Source organism: Microplitis demolitor, chromosome 5 (assembly GCF_026212275.2).
Source record: "Microplitis demolitor isolate Queensland-Clemson2020A chromosome 5, iyMicDemo2.1a, whole genome shotgun sequence".
Taxonomy (NCBI): domain Eukaryota; kingdom Metazoa; phylum Arthropoda; class Insecta; order Hymenoptera; family Braconidae; genus Microplitis; species Microplitis demolitor.
The window spans coordinates 19705742-19721335 of NC_068549.1; the positions used below are offsets into that span (position 1 = coordinate 19705742).

Consider the following 15594-nt stretch of genomic DNA (forward strand, 5'->3'; position numbering starts at 1 on the left):
TAATTACTTAATTAATTTATTAAAAACTTATAAATTCCCTCACATCCTCTATATTTACACTTGTAATTCCAGACACCATGAAAAATAAATTAGTAAATTATCATCAGTAGATAATTAGTAGTAAATATAACAAAATATATGTACAAGAGGTCTCCAGTTTTAAAATCTAATTTTTTAATATTTCTGGAGAAGGAGGCTGAGTTGGCATAAATATAAAATATACGTAGATTATTGTCATTGGTCATTATTGTACAGGTAGTGAAACCTAAATGATATATAGATTCATTTGTTATACATTTAATAATCATATTATATTTAATAATAATAATAAAAAATACTTAAGCGAATTAACATCAGCGATATTCAAAAAAACAATGGCTACAGTAGAAAAAAAACCGTTTTATCGTTTACCTGAAAATATTCGTCCTCGTCATTACGAAATAACCCTAGTTCCAGATATTGATAAGTTTACTTTCAAAGGATGTCAATCTGTCGAAATAGAGGTAAGTAATTATCATCATTATTGTTTTATGTCGAAGTCCTCAAATATTTAATTACTGGTTTTATATTTAAATTTAAATAATTGCAGGTGAAAGAAGCAACTGATAAAATAGTATTGAACTCATTGGATATCGATATAAGCAGCGTTACGTTCAAAAATGACAAAGGAACGAGTCTCAAAGCGGCAAAAATAGATCTGCTGCCAGAAGATGAAACTGCTGTTTTAACTTTCCCTGAAAAACTTCCGGTTGGAAAAACTGGTTGTTTGAATTTTGATTTTGTCGGCCAGATAAATGATAAAATGAAGGGATTGTATCGCAGCAAATATCATGGGTGAGATAGAATAATAATCTTGATAAGCAATCAGTGCACGACACGGAAAAAATTTAGAATGACAAGTAATATAATAATAAAGTGATCAGTAAATACTGTCATTCTAAATAGTCATTTTTTAATTTATGATTAAAACGTGAATAATTACAGGATAAGTAGGAAAATTTATTGTTTATGCAAGAAAAGCTACTATTTGAAATTTAAAAATTAGTACTGATACTTAGAAAATAGACGACGCGTATTATAAAATTTACTATTTGAATACTAAAGTTCCTCATATTTACTCCCGGGTTGAGTTATAATTTCAAATAGTAATTTTTAGAGTTTCCGTGTACCCAAGTAATATTTTTTTTTTAGTTTATTTTAGCAAATAATCAGTCGCGCTCATTATGAGTTTGAATGCGGCAGACATAAAACAATTCATAAATTTTAAATAAATAAACTAAAGTAAAATTTTTAAAAATGCGCACACTAATTTTTCATTGATTTACATACGCATTTTTTTATTTTTGTTTTAAATTTACATTTTATTTATTTATTCATAAATTAAAGAATTCCCACTTGTCAGTTACATTCCTACTCATTTGATTATTATTATTTTTATGATTAATAGTTTAATTTAAATTACAGTGAAGTTTAACTCAACTTTTGTCTCAAGAAAAAGTATGTCAGACTTATTTATTATATTTAAAAATAATAATAATAATTAGTAACTTGTAGTTCCTACGCGACTCCGTTTACTAGTAAATTTATTAAGTATATTTTTAATTCAATTTTTTATTGAATCATTTAGAGATCCTGTGTTAAATAGATTTGTTTAAAAAATTTTACAAAAAAATCCATAACCATAAACTTAAAAATTTCATCGTTTTTAAAAATTTGAAAACATTCAAAAATAAAAAAAATTTTTAACTGAGTACTTTTCAGAATTTTTTAAGGAAAATAATTTAACTTGAAAACTTCACTGACTTAAAAAAAATTATAATTTAAGAAAAAAAAAGGCTGACACCAAAAATGTTTTTTTTTTTTACTTTTCACGAACAAAATCCAGACTGAAAATTTTTTTAAAGTTAGAAAAACTATCAACAAATTCATATTTGTCTCAAATTTTTAAATTCACTATCAACTTTTTTGATTATCCATTATCCTGGATATTTATTAAAAATTCATTAATACCCCAAGTATTATCATTCTCCTGATAAACTTAAATATTTTTTTCAAAATATTTCCACAACTGCGATAGTAAGAAAAATATTTCGTAAATTCAAATAAAAATTTCTTGAATAAAATTAAATTCATTTACTTGAAGTAAATTTTAAAAATAAGGAAAATTAAGTATAAGATTCAATAAAATATTTGAAAAAGATAAAAACAAAAACTAGACTATTATTATCATTTTATTGAGTCTTAATTCTAGCGGGAAAAGTAATGAATCAGCTGCCGTGACTTATCTATGTCCGACTTCAGCACGTAGAGTATTTCCTTGTTGGGATGAGCCAAAAATAAAAGCAACATTTAGCTTGAAAATAGTTGTTCCATTATCTAAAAGACTAGTCGCATTATCTAACATGGTAAGATATTTAATTAATAACAGAAAAAACTAATTGTAAATTACAGAGCTGACGGGAGCGTTAAATATGCAGCGGTGACGCAATTCGAAGCGACAGATGCGAGACGTTGCTTTCCCTGCTGGGATGAGCCGTCAGTTAAATCCACGTTCGGTATTACACTTCAAATACCAGCTGGTTACACGGCCCTTTCGAACATGGTAAACAACGTTCCGTAGTCTGGATTTAAATTACTATTTAATAATTACAGTCGAACTCCATTAACTCGGATTCCAATATCGCGAAACTTTCCTTCAATCTTTACTCCCCTTTCCCAACCCATGCTATAAATTTGTATATGTCAAGGACACACTTCCAAAAGTTTCAGCAGGGTAAGAAAATTCGCCTGTTAAAATTACAGCTTTTAATATCAACATCAAGTACTTCCTGATTGCAATTTTCTATTTCCCATTTAAATAACATAGGAAAATTTTTTTTAATTTTGGAATTTTCTAACTCATCAACGAACAAGATTACAAAAAAGATCAAATGACATTTTTTGTACAGAATTTAATGCTCTACAAAAAAAGTCTCTTATCATTTTTTGATAAATTCAATATTTCAAAAGTTATTTGAGGTCAAAGTTGAATTTATAAAATTTTTACTATTTTTCCACTTTTCTAGTAAAACTCAAAAATATTACAAAATTTCACAGGAACTTTTTTGTAGACCTTTTTATTTCCAACGAATTACCTTCTACAAACTTTTTAAAATTCTTGAATACTTTTCAGTTATTCGCATTAAAAAATCAGTTGGTTTCAAAAGACGTATTATGGCTGACTTTAATTCTAATGCAAATAACTAAAGAGCATTCAGGAATTTTTAAAAACTTACAATGGATAATTTGTTGGAAATGAAACGACTTACAAAAAAGGTCCTATGACATTTTGTAATAATTCTGACAGTTTCACCAGAAAAGTTGAAAAATAGTAAAAGTTTTATAAATTCAACTTTGAATTCAAATAACTTTTGAAATATTGAATTTATCAAAAAATTATAAGAGACTTTTTTTGTAGAGCATCAAATTTTCTACAAAAATGTGTATTGATTTTTTTGTATATTTGTTCGTTGATAAGTTATAAAATTCCAAGATTAAAAAAAATTTTTCCCTATTATTTAAGGGAGGAAGCTGGTCTGAAATACAGAAAAAAGAGGATATTTTTGTGATTTTTTTTTTCAGAGTACGTTCTTTGTTAAAATTCTCAAAATTTGTGACATTGTTAAGCATCATTCCAAGAATGTTCTGCTAAATTTTCATAAAAAAATATTTAAAAATAAGCCAGTGGTAGTGGGGAGAAACGAGTTACTAAAAAAGTCATCATGCCGTAGGCAGGATAACTCATGACTGCATCTGAAATAAAAAAACCAAAAAAATTTCTTTAGTACATAAGTTTGATGGATTTGAATGAAGGAATAAACAAAATATTCATTTTTGAATTTTTGATAAAGGTACAATAAAAAAACTCTGGTTTTTGCTAAAAATTCCTTCGTTCAAATCTAAGGCAAGCTTATGTCTTAAAGAAATCTTTTTGATTTTTTGATTTCAGATGCAGTCATGAGTTATCCTGCCCAATATGGAGAATTTTTTTTAGGTGACTCGTCTCTCCCCACTACCACTGGCTTATTTTTAAATATTTTTTTATGAAAATTTAGCAGAACATTCTTGGAATGATGCTTACTAATGTCACAAATTTTGAGAATTTTAATAAAGAACGTACTCTGAAAAAAAAATCACAAAAATATCCTCTTTTTTTGTATTACAGACCCCTTTTCCCTTTAATCAGTCTAGTGCATCATACATGTCAATGTAAGAGCGCACGCATTTACTTTTTAAGGGAGAGGGCATCCCTTAACTCGGAAATTCCAAAAAATTTCCACACCTCGGACCAACTCCGAGTCAATGGAGTTCAACTGTAGGATAATCAATAATAAAATAAACGTTTTAAAAAAATTGTTATAGCCAGTAGAAAAAGTCGAGAAGAAGGGCGAATTAGAAATTTTAAAATTCCAAAAAACCCCAGTGATGTCAACGTACCTAGTAGCAGTAGTCATCGGGGAGTTTGATTACTTGGAAGACAAAACCGTGGACGGAACGGTAGTGAGAGTTTACACTCCGAAATCCAAACAAGAACAAGGACGATTTGCCTTAGAAGTAGCGACTAAAGTACTGCCATACTACAACAAATACTTTGGAATATCTTACCCACTACCAAAAATGGACCTCATCGCCATCGCTGATTTTTCCGCGGGAGCCATGGAAAATTGGGGCCTAGTTACTTACAGAGAGACTTGTCTGCTAGTCGACCCACAGAACACATCAGCAGCCTCAAAGCAGTGGATCGCTCTGGTGGTAGGACACGAGTTGGCTCATCAATGGTTCGGCAACCTGGTAACCATGGAATGGTGGACCCACTTGTGGCTCAACGAAGGCTACGCCTCATTCGTCGAATTTCTTTGCGTCGCTCACTTGTTCCCCGAGTACGACATCTGGACTCAGTTCGTCACCGACACCCACATCAAAGCCCTAGAGCTTGATGGTCTCAAAAACAGTCACCCGATCGAAGTACCCGTGGGTCACCCCACAGAAATAGACGAAATCTTCGACGACATTTCTTACAACAAAGGCGCTAGTGTCATTCGCATGCTGCACTCCTACATCGGCGACGAAGATTTCCGCAAGGGTATGAATCTATACCTCAAACGTCACAGTTACGCGAATGCAGAGACGGAAGATCTCTGGGCAGCCTTGGAAGAAATGAGCAACAAACCAGTCGGTGATGTCATGTCGACCTGGACAAAGCAACAAGGATTTCCTGTCATAAAAGTTGAGCAACGTCAGCAAGGCAACGACAGAGTACTGGTTCTATCTCAGGAAAAATTCCTCGCTGATGGTTCCGTTGATAAAGAAGATTATCTATGGATGATACCATTGAGTGTCAGTACATCAAAGTCACCAAATGATGTTGCGCTTACGACAGTAATGAGTGAAAAAAATAAAGAAATAATAATAAAAGATGTACCAGAAGGTTCATGGGTTAAAATAAATCCCGGTACCATTGGATTTTACCGCACGCGTTATGATTCGCAAGCGCTCTCTTTACTTATGCCGGCAATTAAAGACCGCACTTTACCGCCACTAGATCGACTTGGACTTTTTGATGATCTCTTTGCAATGGTCCAGGCCGGTCATACATCAACTGTTGATGTACTTAAATGTATGCAAGCTTTCCAGTATGAAGACAATTATACTGTGTGGTGCAGCATCGTCAGTAGTTTAGGAAAAATAGGAATTTTATTGGGACATCTTGATATTTATGATAATTTCAAAGCTTACGGTCGGTCATTATTGAAGGACATCACCAAGAAATTAGGATGGGAGCCGAAAGAAAATGAAAGTCACCTGGACAATTTGCTGAGGTCACTGGTCTTGGGCAGAATGGCTGTGCTGAAAGACACGGACATTATCGAAGAAGCCAAGAGACGATTCGATCTCCATGTCACGAAAAAGTCAATCCTGGCTGCTGATCTGAGGACTCCTGTTTACCGCGCGGTGCTTTCTGTTGGTGACGTCAATACTTACGAGACAATGCTCAAGTTGTACGACGAAGCTGATTTGCATGAAGAGAAGGACAGAATACTAAGGGCATTGGGAACAATTCAGGATGAAAATCTTCTGTCAAAAGTCCTAGATTTTTCAATGAGTGACAAAGTACGTGCTCAGGATACTGTATTTGCTATAATGTCTGTTGCTATGAACTCAAAAGGACGCGATTTAGCCTGGGAGTTTTTCAAAAATAATTGGAAGCCGCTGATGAATCGCTACGACGGTGGGTTTTTGTTGTCGAGACTCGTTAAACATACCACTGAAAATTTTGTTACCGAAGAACGTGCCATGGAAATTGAGGAATTCTTCAAGAAAAATCCTACACCTGGTTCTGAGAGAACGGTGCAACAGAGCATGGAAAATATTAGACTTAATGCAGCTTGGCTGGCTCGAGATCAAGCTTCTATTGAATCGTTTTTCAAAAATAATTCGTATTAAAAATAAGAAAAACATTTTTTTTTTTTTTAATTATTTAATTAATTGAATATACATGAGCTCAAAGGTTGTTGTTTCAAATATTTATTAATATCTTTTGTTAATAAATTCAATGTACAAGTATTATATCAGTAATTTATGATAACTTTAATTATTAATTTATAATTTTTTTAAATTTTAATTTAAATATTAATTGTAATTAAAGATATTAATAATTTTTTTGGGGTGCGCGAATTTTTCGAATTATTGAAGTTTCGAAATATTCGATGCGCTCCTATAATTTATTATTTTGTAGAAACATCAACGATTGGACTCAAAAAAAAATTCATAAAAATCTAAACTTTTTTTTTTCAAATGAGTATAATTGCGTAACATTAAATTTACTTGCACTTATAATAACTAAAATACAGTCAGTTTTGAAATTTTTACATGAAATTTTTTACATAAAAAAAAAGGATTGTAAATTCTTGTGTAATAATTAATTTTTATAAAACATTTACTTAATTTAATTCAGTATTGTTTTATATACAACCATCTACTATTATTATTATTATTTTATTGTTTGTTGAAACATTTATGTTTATTTCGACTAGTACTTATGATTTGAGAATGAATAAAAACGCCTGATTCAAATTGATAAAAAATTTATTTATTGCTAATATTTCGCCAATTACATGGACCAGTATCTTCAGATATCTATAGTACTTACCGAGTAATTTTTAAAAAATGTATACTAGGTTTTACATAATTAATGTTTTTAATGTAATTATAAAAAAAAAAAATTAAATCAATATTAAATTGGTAATTATAGAAATTCTACTTACATTTTTCAAATCGAAAAACAAAATTTTTTTTAAATTTAACATAAGGAAAAAGTAGTATTGATGGTTACTGATTCATTTTTGGATATTTAATACTTCACTTAAGGATGGAAAGGGATCTGAGATTATTTTTGTGATTTTTTTTTCAGATTACCTTCTTTATAAAAATTCTCAAAATTTGTGATCTTATTAAGCGTCATTCCAAGAATGTTCTGCTAAATTTTCATCAAAAAATATTTAAAAATAAGCCAGTGATAGTGGGGAGAGACGAGACACTTGAAAAAAAAAAGTCTCTATGCCGTAAGCAAGATAACTCATGACTGCCTCATCTGAAATCAAAAAACCAAAAAGATTTCTTTAGTACATAAGTTTGATGGATTTGAACGAAAAAATAAACAAAATATTCATTTTTGAATTTTTGGTAAAGGTACACGGAAAAAAAAAATTGTAGTGGCTACTCTCTGGATAATACTGAGTACTATCCCGGACAGTAGTGGGTATAGTCTAGATAATAGTAGATACAGTTTAGATAGCATACAGTACTGTCTAAAATTTTTTTTTTACAGAAAGTACTCAGTACTATCCCAGAGAGTAACCACTACTATTTTTTTTCTCGTGTACAATAAAAAAACTCTGAGTTTTGCCAAAAATTCTTTTTTTTGTTTGATTAAAAAATAAGTAGTTATTGAAAAAAAATCCTTCGTTCAAATTCAAGATATACTTATGTACTAAAGAAATCTCTTTGGTTTTTTGATTTCACATGATGCAGTCATGAGTTATCCTGCCTACGGCATGATGACTTTTTTAGTGACTCGTCTCTCCCCACTACTGCTGGCTTATTTTTAAATATTTTTTTATGAAAATTTATCAAAATATTCTTGAAATGATGTTTAATGTCACAAATTTTTAAAATTTTAATAAAGAAATTTTTCTGAAAAAAAAAATCATAAAAATATCCTCTTTTTTTTTTTTTTATATCTTAGACCCCGTTTTTCCTTAAATTTGTCTCTGTCCTTCTTAGATAACAATTCAATATTACTATTGAACTTTTTGTTTTACAATCACAATAAAAACACTAATTATCTAAACCCTAGTATATATTTTTTAAAATTAATTACTAAATAATACAAAAATCAGCAGATGCTGACACATGAAACTGTCGAAATATTAATAAATTTTAATAAATTAATAATAAATTTTCTACCAATTTGAATAGAGTGTCTTTAATTTTTCTACAATTATTAATATTCAAATATTAAAATATATATTTCTAAAAAAAAAATAAGACCATTACTAAACCCAAGTAGATATTGATTGAAACTCAGCAGAAACACAAATCGTTTTTGCGCAAACTCGAGCACTCAACTCACCCGACCCTTAAATCCAAAAAAACTTAAAAAATAAAGGGATAGGTAATTAAAGAAAACTAATTAAATACATAATTTATTTTTATTTATATTCGAATATTTATTTTATTGTCGCACCATGCGATTTATATTTATTATACTTTTTATAAGCTTTCCTACTCACTCGTCGCTGTTGTGTATTTACAGCATTCTTATATTATAATTTTTTTTTTTATTTTTATTTATTTTTTTTTTTATTTTTATTATTTTTTTTCAGTCTTTGTAAATATACATAAAATATCTACGACTAATCGCTGCTTTTAATTATAAAATAATATTGCGAAAACAATAACAATAATAATTAATATATATTTATTGTAATAACATCAATTATAATTACTCCATTTAAAATAATATCTACAATACAATTTAATAATAAAATAATAATAATAATAATAATCTTAAACCAAGCCAATAAAAAAAATTATTATAGTTTTTATTTAAATTATTTGTAACAAAAAAAAAATAATTGAATAAAAACAATTGATGTGCCTGAAAAATGCATACACTAACATATATATTTATATATATATATAGTACTGGAATACTTTAATTAATTGCGACGAGGTCGTATGAGGAATGCAATAAATTTATATACATTATTTACAATTTTTTTTTTAAGTTTATCCTGATTATAAATTGGCTGTGGCTCGATACATTTATTTTAAAATTAATATATAAATTATAATATAATAATAATAATATAGGAAGACATCCAACTAAAACGCCGATACAAAAATTATAAATTTATAAAATTTATGTATTAAGACAACATAAAATTAAAATTAAAAAAATGGCGCGCAATGAAAAATTCAAATTTAAAATTTGAAAATTCAAATTCAAATATCACATTGCTGACAGCGGACAAATATTTGAATATTTTCACTTGGTGCCATTTGAATATTTAAATAATCGACTTGTTCATTAAAACACATGTAGTTTTTATTTAAAATAATAATTTTTTGTAAACTTTAAATGATGATGAAATATAAATTTATGTAATTAAATTGGTCACCGTTCAATCGCAGCTATTGCCGAAACACTTGAAGTGGCTGAATTTAAAAGTGGCTGCAGTGGTTGTCTAATTGTCGATTTATTAATTTGACTATTTGCTGATGACGATGTTGTTGTTGTTGTTGTTGACATCCTTATATTATTATTATTATTATTATTATTATTGCCACTGTCAGAATTATGGATATTTGTTTCTTCAAGAGTTGTCTGTAAGTCACAGATATACTCGATGACCCTCTGGATAACTTCGAGTTTCGAAAGTTTTCTCTTACGTGGCATGTCGGGAACCAAAGACCTCAATTTAGTGAGATAGGCTGCAACTTCTTCAGCTTCTAAATCACGTCTTGTTCCATTTATTCCCAAATTACTGTTAATTATTCCACGTGTTGGTGGTACGCGTCCGCCAATCGGGCTAACGACCATTGCCTTCATTGTAATTTAATTCAAATATTTTTCCACAGCGAAATAAAATTATACTTTTAAAAAATATTTAACTGTTTTTTAAATTTTTTTCACTTCCGCCAGCGGTAATCGCAATTGTTTTAATGCCAAACTGATAAATGCGCGCACCACAGTCACAATGACGTTCGTATGGCGCACGTACGTACACTGCCGGTTATATTGATCTTTTATTTAAATATATATACATACATATACATATATATGTTTAATTTTTTTTTTAATTACCAATCAAAAAGTCATTCAGTCTTAGTAATTATGATAACTGATAATTAATTAATTTATCAATTAATTAATTAGTTAATTAACGCACTTCACTTATCGGTAATTGTTTGATCACTTTTTGAATTTTGAATCCAGGAACTTTTATTTCTTTTTTTAAATTGTTTAGATTTTGTATGAGAAAAATAAACAATTTCGTTAAATTAAAAAAAAATATTTTTTTTAATTTTAAATTTAAATTCTGCGGACAAAGAGTCGACACATTGGATCCAAGTTAACTGGCCTCCGCCCCTCACCTGTCGGGTTTTATATCAGTTCCCCCTCTTCTACTCACCGGGAAGCGATTTTTCCCCTTCTTCGAGAGTTACATTACCAGTACCAGGCGCAATCGCACACTAAACAAAAGACAACGATGCCGATGAGTATAAACGTAAGATGGATTTATTCATTACTTAAATATATATAAATATATATGTAGAAGATAAATAATATAGTTAACTTCATTTTACTGTCATGTTTTTTTTTTCTCGTGGGTGATAAGATATCACTGGTTAAATAAATTTATTTATTGATACTCCGATCACGAAAAGTTTATTCGTTTTATCAATGAACAAAATTGTTTAATATTCTGAGAATTGAGATACAAAAATTATCAACTCTATTTACTGAAGATAAATTTATATATTTTTTTTTTTAAATTTTAAACAGTAAATTAAATATTATTTTAGGTTTTTTTATGATTTTGAAGTCAGCAGACAATTTAACTTTTTTTGTTTCTTTTTTTTCGATTAATGAATTTGAAAAAAAAAAAAATCTAAAAATATGCACTTGTAGAAAATTTAAAAAACTATAAGTGCATTTTTTAAAAATATTTTTTTTTTTGTAATTTGGTAGTTTTAAAAAAATCCAAAAGTTATTAGACTAATAATTTCAAATTATTCTGAAGTCAGCAGACAATTTACAATTTTTGAATTTTTTTTTAACAGTTAAATTACAAAAAAAAAAAAAAACTAAAAATATGCACTTGTAGAAAATTTAAAAAACTATAAGTGCATTTTTTTAAAATATTTTTTTTTTGTAATTTGGTAGTTTTAAAAAAATCCAAAAGTTATTAGACGAATAATTTCAAATTATTCTGAAGTCAGCAGACAATTTACAATTTTTGAATTTTTTTTCAACAGTTAAATTACAAAAAAAAAAAAAACTAAAAATATGCACTTGTAGAAAATTTAAAAAACTATAAGTGCAATTGTTCAAAATATTTTTTTTTTTATAATTTGTTAGTTTTTAAAAAATTCAAAAATTATCACACCGCTAATTTCAGTGTCAGTATTTTTTGAAAATTTCTGTTAAAAAAAAAAAAATTCAAACAATGGTTCCATTTACTGCGCAAGTCCAACAAGGACAGAATTGTTCGTCCACTTGAAAGAACGGGTAAAAAAGTGACAGCTCCTTTTAAAAACATGAGTTTTAATTGATAATTTAAAATGGTAATTATTATTATTATACATTATTACACTGTTAGGCAATAATGTTATCATATTAATAGTAATTGTCATCTAAAACCATCAATCAACCGTTTGTCTCAAGTTATTTCCGTTAATCTACATAATATATTATATTGAGTCTCAATGCTCACGTGTTAATTTTTTTTTTTTTTTTTTTTTTTTTTCTTTTTAAACAAGAAACAAGAGAGTCGCTATCTAGAGCTACGCACAGCTGGCTTACACGCACTTGCGCTCGCAATAACACAACGAGCGTCACCAACTACTATAATTGTGCGCTTCCCCTGTTGCATTCCAATCCTCGACAAATCTGTACTCTTATGTCGCAACAAATTATATTTATTTAGTTTTTTAGTTATTACATACATATATACATATATATTTTGAAATTTTACAATTGAATTTGTCTCCATGCCACGGTTTATATTTTATTTTCACTCAATACCTCAAGTAGTTTTCAAAAATACCGTTAGTTCAAAAATTCATATATATATATATATATTTGTATATTATAGATTATATATATAACTTGGCTCAGAACATAATTTCGTAGGGAATTAAACTACAAAAAACGTCTCATAATTTTTTGATAAATTCATGTTAAAAAGTTATTGGAGCTTGAAGTCAAATTTGTAAGAAATTTTGAGATCTTTTTACTTTTCCAGCGAAACTATCAGACTTATCACAAAATGTCACAGGTCCTTTTTTGTAGACAATTTTATTCCTGACAAATTATCTCTGATAAATTTTTTCAAAATTCCGCATTGTTTTATAGTTATTTTCATTTTAATGTCAAGCTCTTAAAATTGATCAGTTTTTAAAAAACTTTATCAGAGATAATTTGTAAGGAATAAAATTGTTTACACAAAAAAATCGACTGTTTTCTTTTTTCGCTGACACACCCAAAGGTTGTTGTACACATCAAAAAAAAATTCTTCAAAGTTTGAGCCTTTAATATTAATTCCAAGGACTTCTTTTCCCATTTAAAAAGCCTATAAATCAAATCTTTTTTTTAAAACTTCTAGAACTCAGCCGGATTTTAAGCTGTCGTTTTGAAACCAGTTTTTGTTCGTAGAGTATTTGTTGCTTTTTAAAAGTCTCTAAAACGATTTTGCTCTAACTCGATCCATATCCATTATATCGGCTCCAAAACTCAATTTTTTCACATTTTTCATATATTTTTGTTGATAACAAAGAAATGGCTCATCTTACAACAAATATGCATAGGACCAATCTTTTAGGAAATTTTGTCCTCTACAAAATTGTTCCTTACACTTATATCGCTAAAGTCCATTGTTCACAAGATACAAGCCGTTGAACATTTTACAGTATAAAAAATGTATAATATACTATATATATGTATATAAAATATATGACACTGACATCATAATGTCACTGACGTAATGAATCATAATGAGAAACATTTTTTATTTTTATCAATTCCTTTTAATCATTAAAAAATAATAATTACAAAAATGGCGGCAATTTCAAATTTTCAAATTTAAAAAAACCATTTTCATGGCTTTCTCATCAGATAACTTTTGAATTAAAATATTTAGGTGATTTCTATAAAGAGAAAGTTAAAATTAACCATACAAACTTCAATTTGACCATCATAAAAATTTGAACCGTTATTTTCCTGAAAAAAACTCATAGCTCATAAATTTTTTTTTAAATTTCAAATTTCCACCAAAATGATAATATACATATATATATAAATATAATTTAGTTCAGTAAAATATATTTAGTAGCATCCAACGTAACGATCGTACACCAAATGCTAGATTAGGAGGAAGGAAGAGAGTGCACGTGCAAGCCGCACGTGTGAGCTGTTCGCCGTCCCTCCCGATTGTGATTTTGCTCACTGTGGCATACACTCGAACATCATGTTACGATTTATCACATGTACATATATCCAACATATATTCATTTTTACTATTTCTATTCATGTTCATCCATCGCTTCCAATAATAACATCAATAATAATAATAATAATAATTATTATTATTTTTATAAAAATAATAACTGAGCGCATTTTAATAAAAAAAAGGTTCAAGTAATGATTTCTTTTTTTTTTTTTTAGTGAAATTATATCGTCAGTACTGGGCTCGCTCAAACGTGTTAGCAAGGACCCCTCTACTTGTTCCAGCCCCGTGGGAACGCGTTGGTGGCCAGCTGCACTGATTGCCGCGAGGACGTGACGTAGTGCCGGGATACTGAAGGAAAGTGTCTTTGTATGTGTGGTATAGGAATACAAGTAAATTCTACATTGAAAAATACTTTGAGCTCCGATTGGTTGATGCTGATCCTCCACAATCTCACTCTGATATATATGAGTTGGGTGTATTTGTGTATAGTATGAAATATATATAATACGGTAAGTAAAGAAGACAAGTAAAGAGAGAAAGATGGTCAGAAGTTTAAGAGCAGAACGAAGCCGACGAGGCCAAGATCCGTACGAGAAGAAAGGAGGGACGCATTCCAATGAGGCGCCGGCCAGTCTGTGGCACACCTGCGCGTTAAGCTGAATCACGGCGCCTCCGACACAGAACTGAACTGGCCCTCCCACCCGTTTCTCTCTCTCTTGTACCTTTTCTCATCTCTCCTGCTCCTTTTTATCCCACGACATACATCCTCCAAGAGACCTGAGAGATAAAGATAAAATAAGTAGTACTATCTTTTTTTTTCCGGTTCTTTTGCAAATAAAAACACTTGGGCTCGTCTTTCATTTCATTTTATTTTTATTTTCCTCGAGAGTTATTTGCGTTTTCTCTTAAATTTCAGCCTTTGCTATGCTCAGATACCAGCCAACCAACACGGTCTCGAATAACTGGGAAAACTCACGGTCTTGAACATACAATTCGATGGAGGCGTGCAGGTGTCCAATGAAGCCTGTCCGTACGGATTTTATGTCTGTCAGTTGTATATCACAATAATATATATAAATATATGTATACTGTACTGGTAATATGTTTTTTAAATAGTTTCTTGTAGCAACACTTTTTTTTTTACTCATTTCCATTGACCTAAAATATATATATATATATATATTATTTTTAATTTACAGTTTGACATTTTAATATCCGTGTAAAAATATTTTATTACTCCGAAATTTTATTTCATAAGATTTGTAAATAAATTGTTAATCTTGGGTAATTTTTTTAGATACTAATTGCTCGGCTGAAAAATAAAAAAAAATTTTTAGTTAATAGTTAATTTTATTACACATGTTAATATTTTACTGACACTTTTCAGATTCATTCATAGATTTTTAATTCAAGTCTGCGATTATTTACCGACATATGGATAGACCTTGCGACCCCCATTCTTCTTATGGCTTTAAATAAATTAATAATATATGTATGTATGTATTTTTTTTTTTATTTATGTTTTGACATTTTAATACCCATGTAAAAATATTTTATTACTCCACAAATTTTATTTCATAAGTTTTGTAACTAAATTGTAAATCTTGGGTTTTTTTTTTTTTAATTACTGATTGCTCGGTTGCAAAATAAAAAATAATTTTTAGTTAATTATTTAAAAAAGATAATAAATTTTAAGGTAAAGGACCTACAGAAAAAAAAGGATTTCTTGGTGCGAAAAAATTTTACAGGCCTGTGATATTTTGTCGTGATGAGTGTGAATGTAGTAAACGTTAGACAAATTCAAAATTTTAAATAAATA

General features: G+C 29.0%; 2 protein-coding genes across 3 annotated transcripts; one reads left to right on the top strand and one right to left on the bottom strand.

Moving 5' to 3' along the window:
- The first annotated feature begins 192 nt into the window (after positions 1 to 192).
- On the top strand, positions 193 to 6988 carry LOC103579499 (puromycin-sensitive aminopeptidase). 2 transcript variants are annotated; one of them, XM_008560914.2, is made up of 4 exons: positions 193 to 503; positions 590 to 834; positions 2252 to 2405; positions 4402 to 6988. In XM_008560914.2, exons 1-4 carry the CDS (start codon positions 270 to 272, stop codon positions 6481 to 6483), a joined length of 2715 nt encoding a protein of 904 aa, XP_008559136.1. In that variant the 5' UTR covers positions 193 to 269; the 3' UTR covers positions 6484 to 6988. The 2 variants fall into 2 exon arrangements, with proteins under 2 accessions (XP_008559136.1, XP_008559138.1); XM_008560916.2 differs by lacking the exon at positions 2252 to 2405 and adding an exon at positions 2452 to 2602.
- A 1743-nt stretch (positions 6989 to 8731) lies between these two features.
- Positions 8732 to 10790, bottom strand: LOC103579498 (DNA-binding protein inhibitor ID-3). Its single transcript, XM_008560913.3, has one exon. It carries the CDS (start codon positions 10151 to 10153, stop codon positions 9719 to 9721), a length of 435 nt encoding a protein of 144 aa, XP_008559135.1. The 5' UTR covers positions 10154 to 10790; the 3' UTR covers positions 8732 to 9718.
- Positions 10791 to 15594: the final 4804 nt, after the last annotated feature.